The sequence below is a fragment of the Meriones unguiculatus genome, chromosome 18 (genome assembly GCF_030254825.1).
Source record: "Meriones unguiculatus strain TT.TT164.6M chromosome 18, Bangor_MerUng_6.1, whole genome shotgun sequence".
Lineage (NCBI taxonomy): Eukaryota > Metazoa > Chordata > Mammalia > Rodentia > Muridae > Meriones > Meriones unguiculatus.
In genome coordinates, this window is record NC_083365.1 from 22,541,355 (window position 1) to 22,566,414 (window position 25,060).

The window sequence follows — 25,060 nt, forward strand, 5'->3', positions numbered from 1 at the left end:
TTGTATGTATGTGTATTCACTAATCTGTTGGTGAAGATTTGGGTTGTTTTGCCTTTTCAGTACTGTGTAGAAGGCTTGTGTGGACATGGCTGTACAGATCTGTTTTTCTCTGTAGCTCAGTGGCGTGCCCTGGGGTTTGATCTCCAGCACTACCAAAAATCAGAAAACCGTCTTTGGATATAACTCCAGTACAGAGATACTGGGCCATGCGGTGATTCTGCGTGTGGTCTCTTAGGACCTGTGGTATTGCCATCCACAGCAGCTGTGCCAGAACTTTCCTCTTCCTCATTGCCTTATTACTTTCTATTTTCCGTTTTTGGGGTAACAATAAATTGGACCATCTGTGAGGGTTTTGTTTTTAATTTTTATTTATTTTTATATCATGTGTACGTGTTTTACTGAATGTATACAGTGCTTGAGGAAGTCAGAAGAAGATGTCAAATTCCCTGCAGCTGGAGTTACAGATGGTTGTCAAGATCACCTTTTCGTGCTGGGAATCAAGCCTGGGTCCTCCACAAGAGCAGCTGTGTGTGTGTGTGTGTGTGTTGTGTTTTCTTTTTTTAAACTCACCAAACAGACCTGTTTCAGGGACTTCTACACTTAATACTTCTGATAGTTACATTCTTTGCTTTGGACATTTGGCCGTCTAACTGACCTCTGGGAGAGGCTCTCCCTGATGAGCTGGTCCAATCAGTTGTCCCACACCTTCACTGGGCCTGGTCCTCCAGCTGTGAGTCCTGGCAGCTGCATTTTATGTAAATGACAGTTGCTCGTTTTTGGCCTCACCCATGAGGGTGTAAAAAATCCTGGCAAGGACTTCCTGTTTTGTTTGCTGCAGTTTCTAGCTCCTAGAACAATGCCTAGCCCTGGACAGACACTCGGTAAACACTTGGTGAATGATTGAATAGCATACAGTGTTGTTTTCAGGCAGAGTGGAGTAGACCAAAAGTTAATGTATTTACAAGATTATGATTCATAATGCAAACCGCCTTGCAGAAAGGTTGTACGAATTTACTTTCCCACCAAGTAGGTGTAAGGTCACCCATCTGCGCTTGAATCCTCGACATTTGACGCAGCATACCAGGTACCCATCGCCTTGCCCAGGCAGGCACACCCTGAACCTTCACAAAGTCAAGCTGCCTGTCCTTCCTCTTTATGTGCTTAGACAGAAACAGGCTTGTGTGAAGAGGCAAGAAACATTTCCTGTAGATGTTTCTTTTGGGAATCAAATCCAGGGCCTTATCCATAGTCAGCCTGCGCTCTTCCACTGAGCTAAGCTGTGTCATAGCCTGAGAACCTTCTGTTAGGTGCCTCCTGGGTGTCAGGCTGTGCTTGGTGCTGATACAGATGTGAATGGAAGTTGTTCCCGCTTCTGTTTTGTTTCTAGCTCTTGTTTCTTGCTCCTGGGGCTCATCATTTTGAAATCTGGAGGCTAATCATGATTTTCCTAGAAGTGTGCCTTTTTTCTTTAAGGTTTTACTCATTTTTATTATAAAAAAATATTTTTATTTTAGGTGCAGTGGTGTTTTGCCTGCATGTATGTCTGTGTGAGAGTGTCAGATCGTGGAGTTAACATACAGTTGTGAGCTGCCGTGTGGATGCATGGAATTGACCCCGGGTCCTCTAAAAAAAACTAGTCAGTCTTCTGAACCACTAAGCCATCTCTCCAGTCTCAAAGCTTTATTTTTTATTTTTTAAAAATCATGTGTATGTGTCTATTTATTGGGCATGGGTACATGAATACAAGTGCCTGTCAAGGCAGGAGGCATTTGATGCTCTGGATCACAGGTGGTTGTGAGCCATCTGATGTGGGTGCTAGGAATTGAACTCAGGTCCTCTGAAAGATCAGTAATGCTTGTAACTGCTGACCATCTCTAGCCCCAAAGCTTACCTTTTCTAATCAAATGATGACCTCCTACAGATACATGGTATGCATTAAGTAAGAGTTTTTCTAACTAATCTTCAGTGAGAATTACCGCTTGTCAGTATTTTTTGTTTTTGTTGAGACAGGGTTTCTCTGTGTAGCCTTGGCTCTCTTGGACCTTTTTTAGACCAGGCTGGCCTCCAACCCACAGGGGTCTGCCTACCTCTGCCTCCCTGAGTGCTGGGATTAAAGGCATACACCACTATGCCCAGCTTATTTCTTTTTTATTGTTAATTTTTTTGAGACACATTTCCTAGGTAGTCCTGGAACTTGCTATATAGATTAGGCTGGCATGGAACTCAGAAAGATCCTCCTGTCCCTGCCTACCTAGTGCTAGGATTAAAGGCATGTGCCACCAGGCCCAGCTCAACACTGTTTCTTTAAAAACCATCAGAGGTTGGAGAGATGGCTCAGCCATTAGGAACCCTGGCTGTTCTCCCAGGCATCCTGAGTTCAATTCCCAGCACTCACGTGGCGGCTTACATCTATCTGTAATAGGATCTACTCCCCTCTTCTGGTGTGTAGACATACATGCAGCAAAGGATATACATAAAATACATTTAAAAAAATTTTTTTTGGGGGGTGAGCAGGTTGAGACAGGGTTTCCCTGTATAACCCTGGCTGTTCTGGAATTCACTCTGTAGACCAGGCTGGCCTGGTCAGAGAACTGCTTGCGTCTGCCTCCCGAGTGCTGGGATCAGAGGTCTGCACCTCTACTGCCCAGCTAAATAAATAAATCTTAAAACAAAACAAAAAACTATCAGTTTTGAGGCTAGACGCCAGAAAAGAGCTTGAAGGAAGGAGCAAGGGGAGATGAAGGTGTACCAGGGGATAGCTCTTCCTTAAGAAGACATAGCTGCTTGTTGAGGGTGGTACAGGAAATGAACCTGGAAGATGTGGGCTTTGACCTGTTGGATTCTTTGGGTAACTAGGGGTCATTTGTGGACTCGGGGTGTGTGTGATAGACCATGTCTAGACCCTTTTTGGCTAGGTACTGAGGACTCCAGTGGAGGACACTGGTTCTCCTCAGCAAGGTCCAGGGGTGGTGCGTGGTGCTGGTAAGCAGTCCCGTGGGCCTGTGTTTTACTCGCCACTGGCCGAAGCTCTGGAGTTTTGAAGTTAAGCACCTGCTTGCTGAGTAAAAAGCCATGATTCGTTTGCGTTGGGAAGCTGCTCATTAGCGCTCAGAGTAATGCCTCACACTTATATGATACCAGAGAGCTTTCCCATGTCTAGTTCATTTGATGCGATCTTCAAAACAAGGCTAGAAGGCAGGCAAGGACCATTAACTCCAGTTTATAGATGAGAAAACCAAGTCTCAAAGGGGTTAATTGATTTGCCTGGCACAAGGCAAGTAGTAAATGCAGAGTCCCTGCCCAGACCTGAACACTACTCTCTACACTCCAGGAGCAATTAGGGCAACCAGAAATGATCTGTGGGTCCCGGAGGTCCACCCCCAGCTCTTTAGGAGTGACAAAGACTTCATCCATGTGACTAGAGCCACCTGACATGGTGAGCCCAGCAGTGTGAACTGAGCTGGGAGGCTTTAGGAAATGTTAGACACCACAGTTTCCATTTCAGCTAAGGCAGCTTTCAAAATAGTTTCCATTTGTAATTGTGTGTTCGCGTGCGCGTGTGGATGTATGTTTGTGTTTTTGAAGGAAACTTGTCATGTTTATGAAAGGGGATATGATGAACTCTCTGTGGGAAGGCGCAAGCTGAGAGAGAGAAGTTCTACCCCTAGGAGAGGCAGAATGTCTCTTGGTCCGGGTCCCCAGAGCTCTGGCGGTTGATCGAGGGTGAGAGCAGGCTTTGGGAAGAATGGGGCAGCAGGGCCAGGATGTCTCGTGGATCTGGGGGTTGGGATCAGCAGACTGAGACAAGAAGGTGAGAAAGGTTTTGGAATCTGAGCCTGGGTTTGAGATGTTTAAAAGAGGTAGGAAGAGAAACGAGGCTGGAGGGAAGGTTGGTATGTGAGGGAGAAAAGGAGGGCTCGTTTGTGTTCCAGGTGATTAGCTGGAAGTTGAGGAGTGTTGGGAGGGCTAAAGGAAGGGAGGACTTAGAAGTGAGAGCAAAGGGAAGGGAAGACCAAAGAGGATGCACTGAGGCCCCCCAATCCTGAGTGCCGTAGAGGCCAGGCTCTAGGAAAAGCTAGCCAGGCTGAGCGCATGCTTTAGCTGTTCCTGGTGGAATAGGCCCTGTCCTGAGATTGCGTCACTGGCCATGGCTAGCATGAGAGAGACCTCGGTGTGGGGCTCGGGCACCCCCAGAATCATCTCAAGCCCACCGGCTTATATTTTGGAGACCTTGAGCTGAGGAGGATGGTGTGGGATGGCTGCCTCTCTGCTTGTGTCCAATGGGAGTGGCCCACAGTCTCTTGAGTGTCCAGACAGTTGAGGGTTTCAATATTGTTTCTGTGTGGGTAAAAGGAATAATAGTGACCAATCTTTCAGACAGAGGGGACTGTTGCTCATTTGTTTCCTTTGTTGTTGTTGGTTTTTTTGCTGTTTGTTTTCTGAGACCAGGTCTTATATAGCCCATGGTGGCCTCCATATGTAGCCAAGGCTGGCCTTAAACCTTTGATCCTTTTGCTTCAGCATTCTAAATGCTGGCATCACAAAGGTGTGCCAACATACCTAGTTGGGCATTCATTCATTCATTCATTCATTCATTTTGGTTTTTCGGGACAGGGTTTCTCTGTGCAGCCTTGGCTGGCCTCAGAGTCACTCTGTAGACCTGGTTGGCCTCAAACTCAGCGATCTACCTGCCTCTGTCTCCTAAGTGCTGGAGTTAAAGATGTGCACCACCACCACCCAGCAGTTTGTTTTATTCTGTGTCAAGTATAGTGGCACATGCCTTTAATCCTAGTACTCCAGAGGCAGATACAAACGGAGCTGTTGAGTTTGAGGACAGCCTGTCTGCACAGCCAGAGTTCCAGGACAGTCAGAACTATACAGTGAGAACCTGTCTCAAAAAGACAAAACGAAACAAAACAAAACAAATAAGTCTAAAAAAGACAGCTTACTGAGGCAGAGTACAAGAACAGCCAGTGGGAACTAAATGTTACTTCTCCACAGCCCTTGCCACAGAGCAGGGTAGAAGGGATAATGTGGCAGCAGCTCTCAGCCCCTCCTGGAGCTCCACAACTGGTTCCGGGATATTTGTGTGTGTGTCATGTGCATGCCTGGTGCCCACAGAGGTCAGAAGGGGAAGTCATATTCCCGGGAACTAGAGTAACAGACTTGTAAGGTGACTTGTGGGTGCTGGGATTTGAACCTGTGTCCTCTGGAAGATCATCTAGTGCTTTTAACTGATGAACCATCCCTCCAGTCCTTGTTCTATTTTATGAGACAGGGTCTCGTGATGTTGTTCAGATTGGCCTTGAACTGTTACAGAGAGGAGTCTTAGATCTTGTGCCCAGAGTCCCGTGTTCCCTTTCTGCCTGTGACGTCAGGCAGTCACATAACCCCTGGTGTTCCTGGGAGCAAGGGGATGCGATGTCTGCCTCCTTGGGCTTGGGGAGAGGTGAGTGCCCAGGCTGTGATGGCAGAATGTTCCCACTTCTGAACTGGGGCTGCTCATGGCTTTCCAGCTGGTTCATCCAGATGGTGTTTTTCATTCTGCCCCTGTAGTCACTGCCTCCCCATGTCTCCTTGTCTGAGTGCTACTGATTGGCCTGGCCTTTGAGAACGGGGTCTAATTACTTGGACCTCTTATTTACCTGGCTCCAAGTTTTACTACAAGAAATGACAGCTGCCTTTAAAAAATAATGACCTGTTCTTTGTCGGGCAGCTTTCTTTTAAGTTAATGATGGCTGTTTCTATTTATTGGATCCCTCAGCCCTTGCTTTTCTGGGTGAGTCAGGAGTCCCTTCGCTTCAAGAGGTGAAACTGTGGACAGGAGGATTGTCCAAGACCCTGCTGGACACCTGAGGAAAGCACCCTGAATGTGGCAGGAGCCCTGCTGGGGCCACCCCGCTAGGCTGGCCTGCTGTGATTGTGGAACCAGTTACGGAGCTCCAGAAGGGGCTGAGAGCTGCCGCCGCCTTACTTCTCAGCTCTGTGGCACGGGCTGGTTCCCACTGGCTGTTCTTGTACTCTGCCTCAGTAAGCTGTCTTTTCTAGACTTTTTGTTTTGTTTTGTTTTGTTTTGTTTTGTTTTGTATTTTTGAGATAGGTCTCACTGTGTAGCTTTGGCTGTCCTGGAATTCACTTTGTAGACCAGGCTAGCCTAGAAACCGCAAAGATCCACCTGCCTCTGCCTCCTGCGTGCTGTAATTAAAGGCGTGGCCTGGCTCAGAGAGCAGGTGTTAGCAGGTAGAGTGGGAAGTGATGAAATGGTGGTGAGGCTGGCCTGGGCGGGGCAGTCAGGAGAGCACCCACCTCCTTCTACTCTTCCTTGGGCCTGAACTAGTTGACTTCTTTGAGGCTTTCTAATTGGTTTTGGTTAAAAGCAAACGAATGTTTGCCCTATTCTCGTGACTGGCATTGATGCCTACTAGATGCTATTCGTTTCCCTGGTCTGGGCCCTGAGAGCACCCTCTCAAAAAAACAAATTCAACTGCCACTACCACCACCAATTAAAAAAACTTAGAGTTCCTTCCTGGGGGGCTGGAGAGGTGGCGCAGTGGTTAAGGGCTCTTTCTGCTATTCAAGAGGGCGCCAGTTCTCAGCACCCACAGCTGCCTGTACCTTCTGCTCCAGAGGATCTGATGCCTCCTGGCCTCCAAAAGTGGAGGTACTACACTCCACATGCAGTGCAGATACACACACACACACACACACATACATACACACACACATACACAAATAAATTAGGGATTAAAAAAAACAAACAAACCAAAAAGGCCTTTAGGAGGTGGAAGCAGGAGAATCAGAAGTTCAAGGTCATTTTTTTAGCTATGTAGTTGAATTTGTTGCCAGTCTGAGATTCCTGTGTCAAAACAAACAAACAAAAAAAAACCCAAACAAACCCAAAACCTTGTGCAAATTACAGTTTATAACGGGTATGGTAGTGTACATGGGAAGTAGACGCAGGTGGATGTTTGTGAGTTCTAGGCCAGCTTGGTCTACATAGCAAGTTTCTGGCCAGCCAGGGCTGCATAATGAGACTGTGTCTCAAAAACAAAGCAAAAAGAAAAGTTTAAAGTCCTCTGGGGCTTTTGGTCACCTGAGTTCCTTGTCATTCTGGAGCTGTGCCTTGGAGACAGCCTGATCCTCTGAATTGTGGTCTGCACAGGGGTGGGAGGGTGGAAAGCACCTGAACTGCCTGTCACCAGCTTCTCCTTTCTGTGAAGTCTCAGGAATGCCGGAATGCCAGTGTTTCTGAGAGTTGGAGAGACAGGAAAACTATAGGAAAAGATGGAGAGCTGGTGCCACTCAGAAGACTGTTTTTGGGAGTTGGTTTCCCTTCCACTGTGGGTTCCGGGATCAAACTCAGGTTGGGTGAACTGCTCAGCAAGTGCTTTTATCCACTAAGCCATCTTGCTGGTTTCTGTGGGACATTTTAATCTCAAATATAACCTTGTTTTTCTTTGTTTATTTATTTGCTGCTGAAAATTGAATCAAGGGCCTTTGCATGCCAGACAGATGTTCTACCACTGAACTGTATCTACAGTCCTTAATATTTTTTATTATTTTGAGAGGTTTCACAAAATTGTGCATTCAGGCTTTGGATTTTGTTTTGTTTTTGTTTCCTTTTGTCTTTTTGAGTCATGGTTTCACTATGTAGCTTTTGCTGCATTCTGAGTGCTAGGATTTGAGGCATGAGCCACCACAACCAACTAGGCCTTGAATATTTAACACTCCCACCTCAGCCTCTTAAAGTAGCTGAGAATAACAGCTACTAGGCCCAGCCTGAATAAACAGCATTGAGAACTGAGGACAGATGGCTTTAGGAGAGTTTTTACCTGGTGAGAAATTCTTCAGCTGCCAGAGTATCAGAAGAGTTGGACAGAGCTGGGATCCAGTTTGTAAGAAAGCACCAAAGTCTAGGCCAACTGGTTCATAGTCTGAGTTAGCCTTCAGCCTCAATCCCAGGGACAGGCTCTGCTCAGGGCAGGCTTAGCAGTTAAATAAAGTAATATCGAGTTAATCCAGGCATACATACTTAGGCCAGTGAGAATTGGTTCATGGCCACCCTGGTGGACCTCAGGCTGTGTCCCTAAGCCTTCCACTTTTTCAGTGAGTATTTCAGAGCTCCCATGGCAGCCATGAATTGAACATTAGGGCTATCTCCAGCAGAGTTAAAACCATTGCTGTCCACACAGACGATTCAGATTGGCTCACTTGGGTGCTAGGGCCCATTCCTGGAGTTCCTGCAGGGGTGTCATGCTCCTAGACTGCTGTATGGCTTACTTACCCCTGTGAGGAATGGGTGAGGGAGAGGTTTGGGTTTTCAACACCCTGTTGTCCTGCTCCAGTACGTCAATCAAAGGTGTGCGTTACCATGCCCAGCTTTTGACTTGTTATTGAGACAGGATCTCATTTAGCTCAGGCTGGCCTTGAACTTGCTCAAGGCATAGTGTGACGTTGAACTTTTGGTCCCTATGCATGAACACATCCCCATGATCCCAGGGATGAGCCAGCACACCCTCTTTAGTTTAGGAACTTGTAGGGAGTGGCATACTGTTTCCTTTAACCCCTCCAGCAGCCCTAAGAAGTGGGTGCTTTAGAGCCCGAGTCCAAGCGAGATTAAGATTCAGCAAGTTGTCAAAACTGGGTGGATATGGTATATATGAAACCCTGTCTCAAAAAAGGGGGCTGAGGGTAGGGAGGAAAAGACCCTGGCTTAGGTCTGAGGGTCCAGTTCTATGGTACACATGAAATATCACCCTTCTTTCTTTTTAAAAGATTTATGTATTTTATATTAAGTGTATATCTGAGTATATGAATGTGTACCAAATGAGTGCAGAGGCCAGAAGAGGCTGTTGGATCCCCTAACGCTGGAGTTCCAGGCAGTTGTAAGCCACACAAATGTAAGTGCTGGGCACTGAGCCTGAATCCTCTACAAGAACAAATGCTCTCAACTCCTGAACCATCTTAGCCACCTACCATCCTTTTTTACTTGTTAATTAATAGGTGAAAAATAGCTCTTAGATTTTGTGTGTGAGGTCGAAACATTTTTTCTTGTTTATTAATCATATTTTTTTTGGGGGGTGGGACAGGGTCTCACTATGTAGTCCTGGCTAGCCTGAAACTCAGAGATCTGCCTTTTGTGCCTGCTGAGTGCTGGGATTAAAGGAGTGTGCCTCTATACCCAGCCCTTTAGATTGTTTTATGAATTGTTTCTTCATGTTCTTCCTCTCTTCCTCACTTCCCTCACTCCTTTTTCTTTCGATGGGACCCCAGATGGCCTAAAACTCACTATATAACTGAGGATGACCTTGAACTCTTGATCCTCCTGCCTCCACCTATATAGTTTTTTGGGTTTTTTTTCCCCTCTCCTGTTAGTCTCAATCGTAGCCTACATGGTTTGGAACATCTTCATATAGACCAGGTAAGCCCTGGAGTCCTTGAGTTCTTGGCAATCTTATCTGCCTCTCTCGTGCTAAAATTATAGGTGTATGCAACCACACCCAGGTTCTGCTTCTCTCTATATTTTTGTGCCATTTCCCTTACTTTAAAAAAAAAAGAAGCAGGTACAGAACCTTAAAATATAAAAGAAGCCAGGTACAGTAGTGTCCGCCTGTAATCCCAGCACTCAGGGAGGCAGAGGCAGGCGGATCTCTGTGAGTTGAAGGCAAGCCTGGTCTACAAAGTAAGTCCAGCACAACCAAAGCTACACAGAGAAACTCTGTCTCTAAACAACAACAATATATATTTATATCTATCTTATCTATCAATCTTATCTGTCTATCTATCTATCTATCTATCTATCTATCTAATCTATATCTAAAAGAAAAGCTGGGTTTAGGAGCACACTAAACCCAGTGATCCCAGCACTTGGGAGGCAGAGGCAGGTGGATCTCTGTGAGTTCAAGGTCAGCCTGGTCTGGACTGCATAGTGAGTTCTAGGACAGACAGAACTACATAGTGAGACCCTGTCTTGGAAAAAAAGAAAGAGTTTATATGTGTGTGTATATGCATATTTGTGAAAAAAAAAAAGGTTGGTAGAGTGACATAAAAATAAAAGGGACGGGGCCCGGGTCTGGTAGTGGATCTCCTTAATACTAGCGAACACAGGGCGACCCTGTCTCAAGATACCAAGGAAATAAAAGTAAGAGAGATGCAGCTGTGGGTCAGTGGAGGGGAAAGGCAAAGGACATGCAGTTCAAGATGGCGATCACACATGTGCTAGGAAGCCACCTAGCAAGCTGTTTCCTTCCTTCCCGTTGTATTGGGTTTTTGGAGGGGAGGAGGATTGAAACGTGGCTTCCTTCTGTAGCCTAGCCTAGTCCAGAGCTTCCCGTTTTCTTGCCTCGGTGCCCTGATGGTGGGGGTTACAGATGTGAAGCCTTCATGCCCAGCTCACTGCAGTCTTTTAATAAGAGAGCTGGGGCAATGAGAGTGCGGTCTGGGGAATGCGTAAGTAGGCAGCTGGGAAGATGGAATGCTCCCCACTCCCCAAGGCCCTCCATCTCTTCCAGCCCCATCTGGAAAGCCAGACCAGCTCAGCCCAGCAGGTGGCGGCACAACCCCAGAGATCCTGGGCTCCGTGACTGGAGGTAGTTTGAGTCAGGTTCCTGCCTGTTGGACTCCCCTGGGAGAAGTTGGCTGAAGGTCTTTATTTAGCTCACTTTAGTAAAGAAGTGAAACCAAGAAGCCAATGTTGAGTTGCCCCTCCCAGGAGTTTAAGCAGCAGGCAACTGTACCCAAGAACCCAAGTGAGATGCAGTACCGCAGAGGCAGAGGCAGACGCTCGTGTCCAAGAACCTCTTGGTAGCCATTGCTTTTACCTATTGTTTATTTACTTTTTATTTTATGTGTGTGCACAGCACGCATGCAGTGCCTGTAGAGGCCAGAAGAGGGCCCCAGATCCCCTGGAGTTAGGGTTTTGGTGCTGGGAAGTGAACCCAGTGCTTTGCAAGAACAACTGCTCTTAACCACTGAGCCATCTCTTCAGGCCCTGCTTTTAAATTTTTGCTGATATAAGAAATGCCAGAGTTTGACCTAGTGGTAGATGTATGTAATTGTAGTACTTGGGAGGCGGAGACAAGAACAGGTGCATTTAAGGTCAGCCTAGACTGCATAGTAAATTCAGTTAGCTTGGTTCTACGTCAGATCAAGACCCTGTTGGAAAAAAAGCACCTCCCCCTTTTGTGCATGCCTAGGATTCTTGCTCGCTTTCTTTCTTTCTTTCTTTCTTTCTTTCTTTCTTTCTTTCTTTCTTTCTTTTTCTTTCTTTTCTTTCTTATCTATCTATCTATCTATCTATCTCCATCTACCCCCCCACCCATCCACCCATCCATCTATCTAGAAGTATTTGAGACAGAGTCTCTGGAACTCACCATGTACCCCACTATAAACAACCCGTCTGCCTTAGCCTCCCAGCTGCTTGGATTACAGCCTGAGCCATCACTCCTCATCACTTTCTCAGAGTGCTGCTGATGCTCTGAGAAAAAAAGCAATGATGTGCCTGACCAGGTGTCTGTAACTGTTTGATTTATTTGTTTTTAAATTTTAAATCTGCCAGGAGTGGTGGTACATGCCTGTAGTCCCAGCACTCAGGGAGGCAGAGGCAGGTGGAGCTGGATCTCTGAGTTCAGGGCCAGCCTGGTCTACAAAGTGAGTCTAGAACAGCTAAAGCTACGCAGAGAAACTCTGTCTCAGGAAAGGAAAAATAAAAATAAAAATAGGAAGAGAGGAGATAGTTTGAAGACAGATGAAGGAGGGCAGCACAGTGACTGTGATTTCCTGTCTTGATGCCACTGCTCTTCCTCCTTCAGCCTTTTATCTCTGAGCTGCTCAGTCAACTCAAGCTTCAGAGACTCAGCAGGCCTTTGAAATAATCCTGGAGAGACCGTCTTCTGTAGCCTCAGCACTTCCAGGCCAGCTAGGGCTGCACAGAGAAACACTGTCTTGCAAAACCAGAAAGAGGAAAGGAAAAGAAAACTCCAGAGTGGTTACTGTGTACATAGTTTTGAGTACTGATGTTTCTCTCTTAAAATTTTTTAAGATGGATGCAATGGCACTTAGCTTTAATCCCAGGACTCAGGAGACGGAGGCAGGCAGATCTCTATGGGTTCCAGGACAGCCTGGTCTACAGAGTGAGTTCCAGGAAAGCCAGGGCTATGTAGAGAGACCTTGTTCCCCCAAATAAAAATGAATCTAAAATGATATTTATTTTGAGTGTGTGTGTCTGTGTATATATGTATGTAGGAGTATTTACACATATGTGCCATGCTATGCTTGCTGCAGTCGGAGGACAACCTGTGGGAGTTGGTTCTCTCCTTCCACTTTAGAGTTCCAGGGATTGATCAGGTTGTCAGACTTGACAGCAAGTGTCCTTACCCACTGAGCCATCTCTCCAGCCCAGGTAGTGGTTATTTTGTAGCCCAGGCCGGCTTGTAACTTGTTATATAGCACAGGACAGCCTTGAACTCTGACTCTCCTTCATGTACAACCACACCAGGCCATTGTCATGTTTTTAATGGGTACCTGGTGATAGAGGTTCTGCTAGTTCCACTAATTGTTGTTGTATTGAACATCTTTATATGGTTATTTTGTTATTTCTCTCAGGTTCAAATCCCTAATTTCAAAGGGAAAGTAGGTTTTAAAATGTAGTTGATGAGGTCACCAAGATGGCTCAGTGCATCACGGCACCTCAGCAGAGCATCTGAGTGTCATCTCTGGAACCCACTTGGTGGAATGAAGAACGAGCTCCGCATGCTGTCCTCTGCTTCCACACGCACACTGTGTCATTGAGCACACACAAAAACAGGAGATGACTTAAAAATCAGTGTGTAATGCCCGTGTGTAATGCCCAAGGTTATCAGCTGAAGTTCCTTCCGTGCCCACCAGGAATGCGTCTGGTAGCTGCTTCCTAGTGGCTGTACTGACACCAGGACCAAGGGATGAGGCCCAGCTCTGCTAGAAGCAGGCCCTGCCCTCCTGCTGGGTGTCGGCGGCCAGCTCCCTCCATGGCCTTCACCTTCTTTATTACAGGAGTCATGGTGGCTGTGAACCTCTTTTGGTGGCATGGGCTAGATCACCACATCTCTTAGGAGGCTTTCCTGTCGTCCCTCGGGAAAGGAGACTGATTATGTTTTCTGACTCTTCTAGGTGAAGAAGGCATACAGGCAAAAAGCGCTGTCCTGCCACCCGGACAAAAATCCAGATAACCCCAGAGCAGGTGAGACTCTCTCTGCGTGTCTGTGCTGTGGGTGTGGGCACACGGCCTGCCTTGAGCAGTGTAGGGCTCAGCCTCACAAGGTAGGGGCGTCCCGTCAGTTGAGAACATACTGACCGTCCATTGTTGCTCTGTGGTGTGCCGATACTGGCTTCTTTGAAGTATTCTCCCGAGGAAGCCCAAGATCATCGCATCCAGCTTCATTTTTTTCTCTTCTCTCTCTCTCTCTCTTTTTTTTTCCTTATGTGTAGCTGAACTCTTCCACCAGCTTTCCCAGGCCTTGGAGGTACTGACTGACGCTGCCGCCAGGGTAGGTACCACCCCCTTTACCTGAACTGTCCCCATGACCAGAGACTGCTGTCTCCAACTACCTAATCTAACCCATCTCAGAAGCTAAGCTGGGGAAGGCTTGACTATGCATGTGAGGGACCTTGACCCTCTGCCCTGCGGTTCCAACTTGTTGGCCACGCCCCAGAGATGCTAATGACTGATGGGGACAGGGGCCAAGAAGATACCTGGACTCTTGCTTATTCTCCAGCTGATTCTGCTCTTTTGGGTTTTTTTTGCCAGGCTGCTTATGACAAGGTGAGGAAAGCCAAGAAGCAGGCAGCAGAGAGGACCCAGAGACTAGACGAGAAAAGGAAGAAAGTGAAGCTTGGTAGGTGACCGTGCCAGGCTGGCCCGCCTCGGGCTTCCCTTGGCCCCACTAGTCTGCCTCACCTTTCTTCTTAGAGCCTTTGCCCAGGTCCTGGCAAAACTGTTCGGAGAAGCTAGGTCCTAAAGGCACTTTCAGGAATGCTATCAGTTACTAGATTTCCTATTCGAGTTAAGACACTTAGGGCTGGAGATGTGGCTCAGTGGTTAAAAGCACTTTTTGCTCAGGCAGAAGACCCGAGTTCAACTCCTAGCACCCACATGATAGCTCACAGGCATCTGTAACTCCAGTTCCAGGGATTTGATGCTCTCTTCTGATGTCTCCAGGCACCAGGCATGCAGGTAGTGCATGCAGACAAAACACAGAAAAGTAATAAGGAATATGCCTTTATGAAGCCCGGAAGCTGGCGGGAGGGAGTGGGGATTACACCAAGTTCCAGTAAGGCCTGTGTTCTTACCTGTGGAGGCTGGCTCTTTCCGTTCACTCCGGCCCCTTCCTACTGAGCCTGTGCTTTGGGGAGCAGTTCCCAGGGAGCAAAACACAGCTCAACTTGTAAAGATACATTTTACGTTTATTCATTTAGTGTCTGAGTGTGCACCTGCGTGCCACGGGGCACCTGTGGGTGTTAGAAGACAATTTGCAAGAACCAGCTCGCTCCTTCCCCAACGTGGGTTCAGGAGCTGAACTCAAGTCTTCGTGCATGGCAGCCAGTGCATTTCCCTGCTGAGGCATCTCACCAGCCCCAGTTCAGTCATTTATAAATTTACCAAAGCAGCACATGGGCTAGGGCCTAGCTTAGTGGCCGAACACTTGCTTGGCATGTACAAGGTCTAAACTGGGGCGGGAGGCAGAGGGCGGGGATTTCCGGGTAAGCCAGGTAGGCCAAGAAGAAAGCGAGTCCTAGGCCCGAGAGAAGGCTTTCTTAAACAGTTGTCTTGGCCCAAGCCTCAGGACGTGGGAGTATACCAGCGGCAGACAGCCTGTCGGAGGAGAGGCCGCTGGAACTCAGGCCGCAGTGAGGCTTGGCAGAGGAGAGTGAGGAAGAGAGACAGTGAGAACTTGAGTTCTGTGCTGAGAAATTAATCAAAGCCGAGGTCAGGTCAGTCTGTGGTGCCACGCCACAGTAACAGAGGCAAGCAGCTCCACCCACGGGCATCTTTGCCACACGGCCCTGGGCGGCTGGCTCAGCTCCCACCTGTACTCTGTTTACTTCATGGAGAGAACCTGCCTGGGCAGTGTGAGCTGTTTTAATGGCTGCTTGGCTGGAGCCCATAGCTCTTCCGCATATATCCCTTTGCAATATAAAGTAACCGGGATGTGTGGGCACAGCAAGAGGTGGGTGGGGTTGCTGTATGGTGCCATCCTGTTCAAGGTGTGGGGGAAACAGCCGGAGCTGGGGTGGGCTGAGGCTAAAATAGATATGCAGGCTAGAAATTGGACCACTTAACCCTTGTGCCTAGACCTGGAGGCCCGGGAGCGGCAGGCCCAGGCCCAGGGGAGTGAGGAAGAAGAGGAGAGCCGGAGCACCACAACACTAGAGCAGGAGGTGAGTACCCAGACCACGCCTGAGGGTCCTCGCCGCTGGAGGTGGAGGGTCCTGAGTTGCTGCTGAGGGGGGAGAGCTTGCTCTTTCTGTCTTCTGTGGGAGCTGGGTGATCTGTCCCACCCACAGGCTGAGCGCTAGCTTGCAGGTGGAGCCTCCCAGGGACCTTTGCAAGGTGAGCCAACCTGGAGCTGGAGCTGCGCAGAGTTGTCACCCCTCCGCCTCCCGCTCTGCAGATTGCACGCCTTCGAGAAGAGGGTTCCCGTCAGTTGGAGGAGCAGCAACGGCTGGTCCAGGAGCAGATCCGCCAGGACCGAGAGCAGAGGCTGAGAGGTGAGATACACTTTTTCCTCCAGGCTGAGAGTGCCTCATCGTGCTGAGTTGCCATGCAGGCTGCTTCCTGGAGCGGCTGTGGAGGTCCCGCCTACCAGCACGCCTAGAATACCTCCGTGGTGTTCCATGGCATCCTGCTGAGACACACCAGTTTGGAGGAAGGACCTTTGTGCTTTCCACAGGTCTCAGTCCCAGAGCAGATCTGGAGGGGAAAGACCTTGGGGTACCCGGCCTCAGCGGAACCGCGAGGTCTGTGTCTGTCCCTGGCCCCTAGGGTGGTTCCCAGCATTTCATTTGTGAAAGCTAACAGGTGACCTGCAGGAAGTGGCTGAGCAGGCTATCCAGGGATGGGGTAGGATTGCATCTAGCTTTCCGACAAGACCCTTCATAAGGACAGAGCAGGCATGAGTAGCCTTTATACATCAGTCCTCTGGCCTGATGCCATCTCGCCTTTGGAAGACCTTGGACTCTGAAATTTTACCTTTTTTTTCCCTAATATTTTTAGGAAGAACAGAAAATATTGAAGGCAAAGGAACCCCCAAACTAAAGGTGAGTCTGTAGGATCTGAGATCACAGCACAGCAGCCCTCAGCAAGAACAGGCGCTTTGCCGTGGGGAACTGTCACATCCTTCTGTCGTCCTGGGCCTGGACACTAGGACTGCCTCTCAGTGCCTGCCACGGCAAGTGGCTGTAACATGGGCAGGGTGAGCCAGGCATCCTCAAAAGCCCTTTGAGACGTGTTCTTACAGCGCACAGAGTGTCACTAAGACTGATCAGGCTGCTTCCCCCTGTTTCTGTGGTTTCGAGTTCTGCTCCATCCCCCTGGGTGTCTAGGCGCTGCCAGACACCGAGCTGAGTAGGATGAAGCAGAGTCAGGAATGGGAGGGGTCTCCAACACCCAGGTCTAGCCAGTTGGGGGGAAGGCCTTCTCCCTCCCAGGACTTTAGCCCAATGAAACAGCAGCTCTTAGACGATATTTAGTGAAACAGCTTATGTCCGTTTATAACCTTGGGGAGTGGGAAGGGATTTCCAGGGTGGGAGCATATTGTTGGTTGGGGTTGGGGTGCTGATGGTGCTCTGTTTGCATCCAGGTGCCAGGTTATGTGACTATCTGTGACCACTTTGAGAATTGCGGGGTTGGGGTTACCAGGCTACCTGCACGTGGGTCGTGCAGGCGCGGAAGCAGGGAGGGAGCAGTCCTACTCCTTCCGGTCTCAGGATGAGATTTTTGGTCTCAAGTTTGGAGTTTGGGTTGTCTCTGACCTTAGACTAGCTCCATGTCTGTTTTCCCTGGTCACCCAGTGTACGTGCCCCACAGGAAGCATGGTTTGGGTGGTCGAAATTGCCCAAGCTTGGAGAGCAGCAGGGGGTCCGCTCAGTAGCAGGCTCACTGTGCACCCTGGTGTGATCGATGCTATCTTTTAGCTAAAGTGGCAGTGCAAGAAGGAGGATGAGTCCCAAGGTGGCTACTCCAGAGAAGTCCTCCTGAGGCTCTTGCAAAAGGTATGCTCCACTGACAGCTGCCACTTCCTGTCTTAGCCCAGAGAGCCCAAATGCCCTGAGCTTCATCCTTTCTTGTCTGTCTCATAACCGTGGATCAGTCTCGAGACTCCACGAGGCTAGTTCTCACATCATCTGAGTTTTGTGCCCCTCTGGCCTCCTTTCCCTCCCTGCCTAAGCCCAACCCTTGCCTTGAAGCACAGCGTTTAGCTGGATGTGCTGGGGGAGAGGAGGTGGCTGTCTGACATGGAAGCCCCTCTGCTTCCCCGCTTCCGGAAGTGGAGACAGCTGTGCTGTGTACTAGCCTAGTCCCAGGGCTCTGCCCACCTCACCTTTGCTGTCCTCCGTACCTCAGAAAATGGAAACACCTAATTTACTCTCCAGTCTTCTCCCTGGGGTCCCTAGAAAGAGCTTATTCCAAGGCTGGACTGTAGCATAATGGGCCGTGCTCTGTCCTTCCAGTCATACTCACTGTGGCTCTCTCGTCCCCATAGTACGGGGAGGTGCTCAACCTGGTACTGTCCAGAAAAAAGGCAGGCAACGCCATTGTGGAGTTTGCGACTGTCAGGGCTGCGGTGAGTACTAGATGGGCTTGGGGGCCACTGGCCGTCCTGTCATTCTGGGCAGTAGCCCAGTTTCATGGGTCCTCCTAATTAGGTGGCCCACGCTGCCAGTGGATCTTTAGGTCAGCTTAAGAGTTGAGCGTCTCCAAACGGTCTTCTGGCTTCAAGATGGGATGGGAAACGCTCTGACTTACTTCACCCCAGCTGCCTTCACATCACACCCTCCAGCCTGCACCAGCATGGCCTCCACTCCACACAGCGTGGCCTACAGTCCACACAGCATGGTCTCCACTCCACACAGCATGGCCTACAGTCCACACAGCATGGTCTACAGTCCACACAGCATGGTCTCCACTCCACACAGCATGGTCTACAGTCCACACAGCATGGTCTACAGTCCACACAGCATGGTCTCCACTCCACACAGCATGGTCTACAGTCCACACAGCATGGTCTACAGTCCACACAGCATGGTCTCCACTCCACACAGCATGGTCTACAGTCCACACAGCATGGTCTACAGTCCACACAGCATGGCCTACAGTCTGTGCAGCATGGCCTCCCACCCTGAATGTTCCTTTTAGTTTCTCCAAATCAGAGGGTGCATCTCCTGCACTCTCCCACAGGAGCGGAACTTCGGCATAGCAACTTCGGTTGCTGAGGTTGCCCAGATTCACTCAGAGGATGAGAATGTTGGTGTTAGTCTCTGTGGGCTAGAATGAGCCCCTAGAGCTGGACTGGATGGGACATGACTCTGTTGGCAGGAGCTGGCCGTCAGAAATGAAGTGGGCCTGGTGGACAACCCTCTGAAGATTTCCTGGTTGGAGGGACAGCCCCAGGGCATGGTGGACCCCAGCCAACCCGGACTGTCAAAGGTAAAAGGCCAGGAGTCACTCAGCTGGCTCTGCTTGGGGCTTGGGGCCCTCTTCTGCCTCCACGGTCATGCCTGTTCTTCCCAAGGCCACATAAGAGTAGGATGGGTTGGGAGGGCTCGCCAGCCCAGGTAGGAGGGCCGACTCCCTGCTCGGCCCTTTTCTCTCCAGAGCACCCTGTCCTAGGTTTTTTTCCTTTCTGTTCTCATTCATTTGTTTTCTGGCACTGGGATCAAACCCATTGTCCTGCTCACACCCCACTGGAGGGGAAGTGCACCCCTACAGCTCCACAGACGTTGTCCTTTGCTTGCCCTACTTGCCTGTCTGCTGTTAGAGCACCATCCCTACCCAGAGGGCTTCTGTTTGCTCTTGGTCATGGTGTAAAGGATTTGTAGGAAACCTAGCATTGGGTGAAGAGGCCAGAAGCAACTGGCTAGAGTGATGGTGTTTTCCCGGCACTTGAGTTTTCCAGGTGTGTCTCTGGCTTCCCACTCCCAAACCAACTCTGAAGAGGAACGTCAGGTCTCACCTTGAACCTGGTGTGCTACATCTGGTGCCCCACTCGTGAAGTGTTTACTTCCTAGCTACTGTGGGCCCAGAGCTGCCTCTTACCCCTCCTAACCCCGCCATGGCTTGTGCTCCTCTGTCCTTCTTGGCTCAGTTTTTCAGCCTGACTGCAGAGGTTGGGGCTTAGGACTCCTTCCAGTCATGTTTGCTTTGGGAAGCGCTCCTGGCTCTTTCCTTCTCTGAAACAGCTTGCCTACCTGTCGTCAGGCTCCCTGTCCCTGCGCCTGCCTGGGAGATTGGAAGCACGGGGGGGGGGGGAGTGTGTCTGTCCTAGTTAAATTTCTATTGCCATGACAGTTTTGTCACCAGGACCAAGGCAACTTATAAAAGAAAGCATATAATTTGGGGCTCCAGAATGTTGTGGAGTCCATGACCATCATGTGGGGAGCATGGCAGCAGGCAGGTAGGCACCTGGGAGCTTACAGCTGAGATAGCAATCACAGGGGGAGGGGAGAGAGAGAGTGTGTGTGTGTGCGCGCACGCTAACAGGGAAGGCATAGGCTTCTGAACTCTTAAAGCCTGGCTTCAGTTAAATTCCTCTTCTAACAAAGCTACACCTGCTCATCCTTTCCAAACAGTTCCACCAACTGGGGGCCAAGTAGTCAAACATAATGAGAACCATTCTCATTCAGACCACCGGAGTGTCCCAGACCCTGGAGAGAGGAGGAACACGGAGTGGTGTGAACCAGCTCAGGATCCTGGCTTAAGAGAAGCCTGTTCCCCACCATTAAGTGTCAGCATTTCAAATCCCAGGCAGACTGTGTGGGTTACATTAGAAAAACCTTTATTCATTGCCTCCTGTGTCCAGAGGAGCCTTGCAGCTGGGCCCCTCTGCACAGGAGCAGGAAAGAGATGTCATAGATGTGGATTTGTGGAGGCAGCGTGTCACAGCTTCCTTCTACCCTGTTTCACGCTTTGAGTGGCCTGGAGGCCAGGTCCAGTGCTTCTGGGCTCTGGATTCAGATCTGACCAAGCCACAGGGCAGGATAGTAGCACAGATGGTAGCCTTGGTCTGTTTGAGGCAAGGCAGAGCTCCCCCCCACCCCCGGCCTGTGGGAGGACTCTGGTGCCTCTTTGGTGCATCATTCTTTCCCTGGCCAGGGTATCCACCCACTCTGCTGGAAGGAAGGCTGCTTTTCTTGCAGCCATTGCCAGAACCTCCCATACCCAGTGCTTCCCAGAGCTGCTTCCCCACACACAGGGATTGATTGCTCACAGATCTGTGGGCAGCTTGAGTCTCATGCTCTCTGTTTTGCTAATGATGCTGGACCTTTCCCCTCCATTTTCCTCTGCCTACTTCTGCACTTGCAGCCCAGAGCTGGCCTCTTCCTTTCCTTACGCACTAGCGTCTGGCCAGCACAGTCCAGTAAATGTTGGTCTGTCAATGCCAGTGTTTACGTTCTGTTGTCCAGTATGGTAGCCATCAGTCAGATGTGGTTGCTGATTTAAAATGTGACTAAGGGGGCTGGAGAGCTGGCTCAGCAATTAAGAACATACAGCTTTTCCAGAGGCCCTGAGTTCCATCCCTAGCCCCCTCATCAGGTGGCTCACAATTTCCTGTAGCTCTAGCTCCAGGGGCATTGAACACCTTTGGTCTCTGCAGGCACCTGCAGACACTTGCATGTGTGCACACACACACAATTAACAATCAAAAATAATTTTTAAAAACATCTTTAAAATGTGGGTAGAGGGCTGGCATGTGGCTCGTTTTTGGTAGAGTACTTGTTTAGCATGCATGAAGTCCTGGATTCCATCCCCAGTACCACATAAAACAACCTAGGTGTGACTCCAGAGGCGGAGGTTGGAGGACGAGTTTAAGGGCACTCACTACATGTGAGACCTTGTCTCAAAAACAAACAAAAATTGCCTAGGGTGAAAAGTAACTGAATTTTTCTTTCTTTTGTGTCTGTATCTGTATGATGTGTGTGTGCGTGCGCGCTCGCTTATAGGACAGAGGTTGATCTCAGGTGTCTTTCTTGATCGTCACTTTTTATTTACTGAGGCAGGGTCTCTGGACCTGGAGTCTGAAGATTTGGCTAGTCTCACCAGTCAGCCAGCTCCTGGGACCCCTCCTTTCCCCATCCTAACCCTAAAATTCCAGGTGGCTGGCACACCTGCCCAGCTTTTCAGTGTGGGTACTGAAGGTCTGAGCCCTGGTCCTCCTGCTTGCACAGCAAGCACTTTGTCCTCTGAGCCATTCCCCAGCCTCTGGAACCGCATCTTCAGTTTGCTTTTACTACATTAACTTTACCAGTCATGAAGTCAGTGGTGACTTGTCTATTCCTGTCCCTCTCTGGCCTCCCACCTCTCCTTTACTCTCAGACTGCTTCTTCCTAGATGTGGCCTGTGACTTCCCTGATGACAGTGGATTGGAGGCTGGTGCAGGCACTGTCCTGCCCAGTCTGAGTCCTACTCCCTGACTCGCCCCTCTGCCACCCCATCTCCACTGACCTCTGACTGGTTCCTGTGGTTGCAGGTTGGGGCTTCCTTTTCCTGGCCTCTCCAGCTTCCTTCAGGGCTCCTGTCACAAAGTGGCCCCATACATTCCCAGCTGGCTTCTGTGCCTTCACTCTGGGTGACTTGGAGGATTGGTCAGCAGCCAGAGGACAGGCAGGACTGTGGCTTCCTGTCCCCGCCTGTTCTTTAATCCACACTGTACCTTCCACCCCACAGGCTCCACTCCTCCCGTCTCCCCAGTTCTCTCTTCCCTCACCAGGGTCAGAAGTGGGGCTCACTGGGGAATTGCTCCTTCAGCATCTGTAGAACTTCCTCCAGAAGTGAAATCCCCAGGTCCACTTTGAAGGAGAAGAAAGGGTCACTGAGGTCCGGAGTAGGTGTCCTCGGGAAATGGGGAGTGTCCAAAAGGCCCTCCTCTGAGCACTGGTGGAGGGGTCCTGTCAGGGAGATGGCTGAGGGCAAGGTGGCCGAGTAGGAAGCAGTGTAGGTCGCCGGGGGCTCCAGAATGTTGGGGCAGCTGGAGCTCTCTCGGTAGAGGCGTGGGGGCTTGGGTGGGGCCAGCAGGGTGGCCCGGGGCTGCTCATCTCCCCACAGCGGCAGCCGCCGGCCATCTGGCCTCCCCTGCAGTTCCCGGATAACTTCTCGGTTGCTGTACTCCTCGTGGTCACCGCCAGCAGTGCTGGCCTGGCTAAGTATGCTGCCCTGTCGCCGAAGTCGCCTTGGCCGCCCCAGGGTCATTCGCTTGAAAAAGGAGGCATTGCGGAAAGAGCCTTTTCGCCAAGTCTCCATGGAGCTCCGAGAGTCAGTTATCCAGTGGGTCTGGCATCTGAGAAGCCCCACAGAGGGGCTCAGCAAGTGACCATTTGCTCGAGCGCCAAATGCCAGGAACACACCCTTCAAAGGCTACCAGCAGAGGCTGTGGGTTTCTCAGGGTGGGCCTTGGTTTTCCGCCTTGGAAGCGAGACTAACAGGAGGAAGATTTGTCCAGGAGATCAGAGCGTTGGGAGTTCCTACCTGGATAAGAGTGGCCTGGTTACTTGATCTGCACGTGGAAAAAACCCAAAGGAAGCAGCAGCACTTACTGAGCAAAGCAGGACAATACAGGGCCGAGGGCTGGTGTGCAGGGCTGGCCTTCCCTCAGGAGCAGCTCTCCTTCCACAGCAGGCAGCAGCTGGGCCCCTGTCTACCTTCTCTCCGGTGGTTCCTGGCGTGTGCCGATCTCCTGGCCAGTGTAGGGCTGTGCTCCGGTGGTTCCTGGCGTGTGCCGATCTCCTGGCCAGTGTAGGGCTGTGCTCTCTCTGCCAGCATCTGGGGACTCTGATTAGTGGCTTGGCTGTTTGTGCCAGCGTGTGGTAGAGCTGTGTTTTGTTTTCAGCTGACTCAGTCAGGTGGGAAGCCGGTTTCATGCTCTGAGGTAATTGCAGCATCCGCAGGCTGGGATTGGGGCAGCTGTGACCAACACCCCAGGGCAGTAGGACGCTTCAGATTCCTCTGGGGCCAGGCCGGCTCGATGTGTCATCAGGTTACTTCCTTTCTGGTCAAGGCTCTGCCACCTTGACCCCAGCAGGCCTGCCCGGCCCCAGAGCCTCAGATGTCTCTGGGAGGAGCCCAGGCAGGTAGTGCTAATTGAAAGGCGACTTTTGGAACAACTGCTGGGGAAGAGAGAGAGACCTGCTGGGGTGGGTGACTCAGCCTCCCCTCCCCCTCTGCCTGCCGGATGACAGGCCGTCATTAGCCAGGCCACAGGAATGGTGGGGAAGGATGTGGAGGGTGTGTTAACGGGGAGCAGCCCCATGCCTGTACAGGGCTGCTCCTCCCAAGGCGCTGGGGGCATGCCAGGGGTGACTTGAAGTTTTCTTGGAAGAGCAATACAAACTTGGGGAAGGAGCACTGCCCTCCTCACAGCTGGAACCTCAGTGTGGCTGCTGAGCTCCTTACTCTATCCCTCACTCCAGCAGGCCAGTGCCCTGCTGCTCCCATGATGCTCCTGTCCTTCCCTTCTGGCCTCCTTTGGGGACCCTCTGTGGGCGGGGTCAGGACGTGTGAGCTTGCTGTGAATTGCCCCCCACTGGGGGCAGTTGGGGGGGTGGTTGGTAGGGGCATTATTGGGGTGAGGGAGGTCTAAGGTCAGGGGGACCAGACTGGGTATCACTTTCCGTTTATCTGCACCCCTGACTACAAACAAGTTAGCCAGGGCCTGGCAGCCCAGCGTCAGCCACTCCCATCTTATTCCCTCCTCCTGTGGGAGGCTCCAATGTGGGGCGCCCCCAGCGGACTCACCCCTTTTGTCACAGATGGGCCACCATACTTGCAACCCCTGTCCTGGCTGTTGAGCCAACTCTAGTGGGTTTCCCACCTCTGATCAGCTGTGTGATCATGAATGGTATCGCAGCCCCAGCTGTGCTAAGGGGAAACAACGGGACTCAGTGTTGTCTTGACAGACTGTGGGCTCAGCAGCACAGTGCTCTGCCATAGGGCTGCTTCCCTGTCCACAACCTTGGCACATCGGTGGCCGTCTAGTGCTAGGTTATTAAAGTGTAGCCTTCCTCAGCCCCCTGCCCTATGGTGGTGTGGGTCTGGGTCTTTATGAGGCAAGCTGGGCTCTTGCTTTTCTGATGTAGAAAAGGCACTTTGAGGCTATGGGGGCAAGGTCCCCAGGAGGAGCCAGACCTCAGGGGGAAGTGCTCTGGTCTGTGTCCAAGAGAGGGTGGGGATCCTGCCAGGCAGAAGCCATGGGTGGAGGAAAAGTGTCAGATAAAGAACCCAGAGGAAATGAAGCGGGAGGGCCAGGCCAGCACATAGGAAAGTGAGTCACGAGGAAGGACTGAGCCAGAGCAGGATGCAGAACACTGTGACGTCCCGTAAAGGGAGATTGGGGGGAGCTTAGAGATGAGCTGAAGGGAAGCAGCAGCCCTAGAGCCTAGGCCTGCTTTCTCTGAGGTCCTGGAGGAGCTGGAATTGAAGTGGTCTGGGTCCTGCCCTTCTTCCTCCTTGGCCTTTAGACTTGGCTGTCTAGGCACTATACTGACTATAATCTGTGGGGCTGTGCCTAAACTAATGTCCTGACTCCTCTCTGTCCCTTCTGTCTCCAGGGCTCAGTGCTGTCAGAAAGGGACTATGAGAGTCTCGTCATGATGCGCATGCGCCAGGCAGCTGAACGCCAGCAGCTGATCGCCCAGATGCAGCAGGAAGATGACAGTCAGCCCACGTAGCCCCGGCTCTGGCCTCCCCCCCCCTTCTGAATCATAACATAACCAATAAACTTTTTTAAAAAAACAGTCTACTTTTCTCATCTCGGGCTGGGCTCTGAGAGGGCTCTACTCAGGCCAAGGGCTTTATTCGCGGATGGGGACAGAC

The 25,060-nt window shown here is 50.5% G+C and overlaps 2 protein-coding genes across 3 annotated transcripts in view; one reads left to right on the plus strand and one right to left on the minus strand.

Annotated features, from left to right (window-relative positions):
- Dnajc17 (DnaJ heat shock protein family (Hsp40) member C17) overlaps positions 1–24,981 on the plus strand; it is a 30,104-nt gene extending 5,123 nt beyond the window's left edge. Inside the window, exons 2-11 of one of the 2 annotated variants that reach the window (XM_021640569.2) lie at positions 13,147–13,216; positions 13,465–13,523; positions 13,784–13,871; positions 15,329–15,414; positions 15,648–15,744; positions 16,250–16,293; positions 17,170–17,247; positions 17,739–17,819; positions 18,572–18,682; positions 24,796–24,981. In XM_021640569.2, coding sequence (XP_021496244.2) covers positions 13,147–13,216; positions 13,465–13,523; positions 13,784–13,871; positions 15,329–15,414; positions 15,648–15,744; positions 16,250–16,293; positions 17,170–17,247; positions 17,739–17,819; positions 18,572–18,682; positions 24,796–24,915 — 834 coding nt within the window. In that variant the 3' untranslated portion in view covers positions 24,916–24,981. Of the gene's footprint in view, positions 1–13,146; positions 13,217–13,464; positions 13,524–13,783; positions 13,872–15,328; positions 15,415–15,647; positions 15,745–16,249; positions 16,294–17,169; positions 17,248–17,738; positions 17,820–18,433; positions 18,683–24,795 lie in introns of those variants that run through there. The other variant, XM_060371507.1, reaches the window with a different exon arrangement.
- On the minus strand, positions 20,014–24,798 carry C18H15orf62 (chromosome 18 C15orf62 homolog). Its single transcript, XM_021640570.2, has 2 exons — positions 22,786–24,798; positions 20,014–22,717 (listed from the first exon to the last, which is right to left on the minus strand). The coding sequence occupies exon 2, from the start codon at positions 22,490–22,492 to the stop codon at positions 21,965–21,967; it is 528 nt and encodes a 175-aa protein (XP_021496245.1). The 5' UTR covers positions 22,493–22,717; positions 22,786–24,798; the 3' UTR covers positions 20,014–21,964.
- Positions 24,982–25,060: the final 79 nt, after the last annotated feature.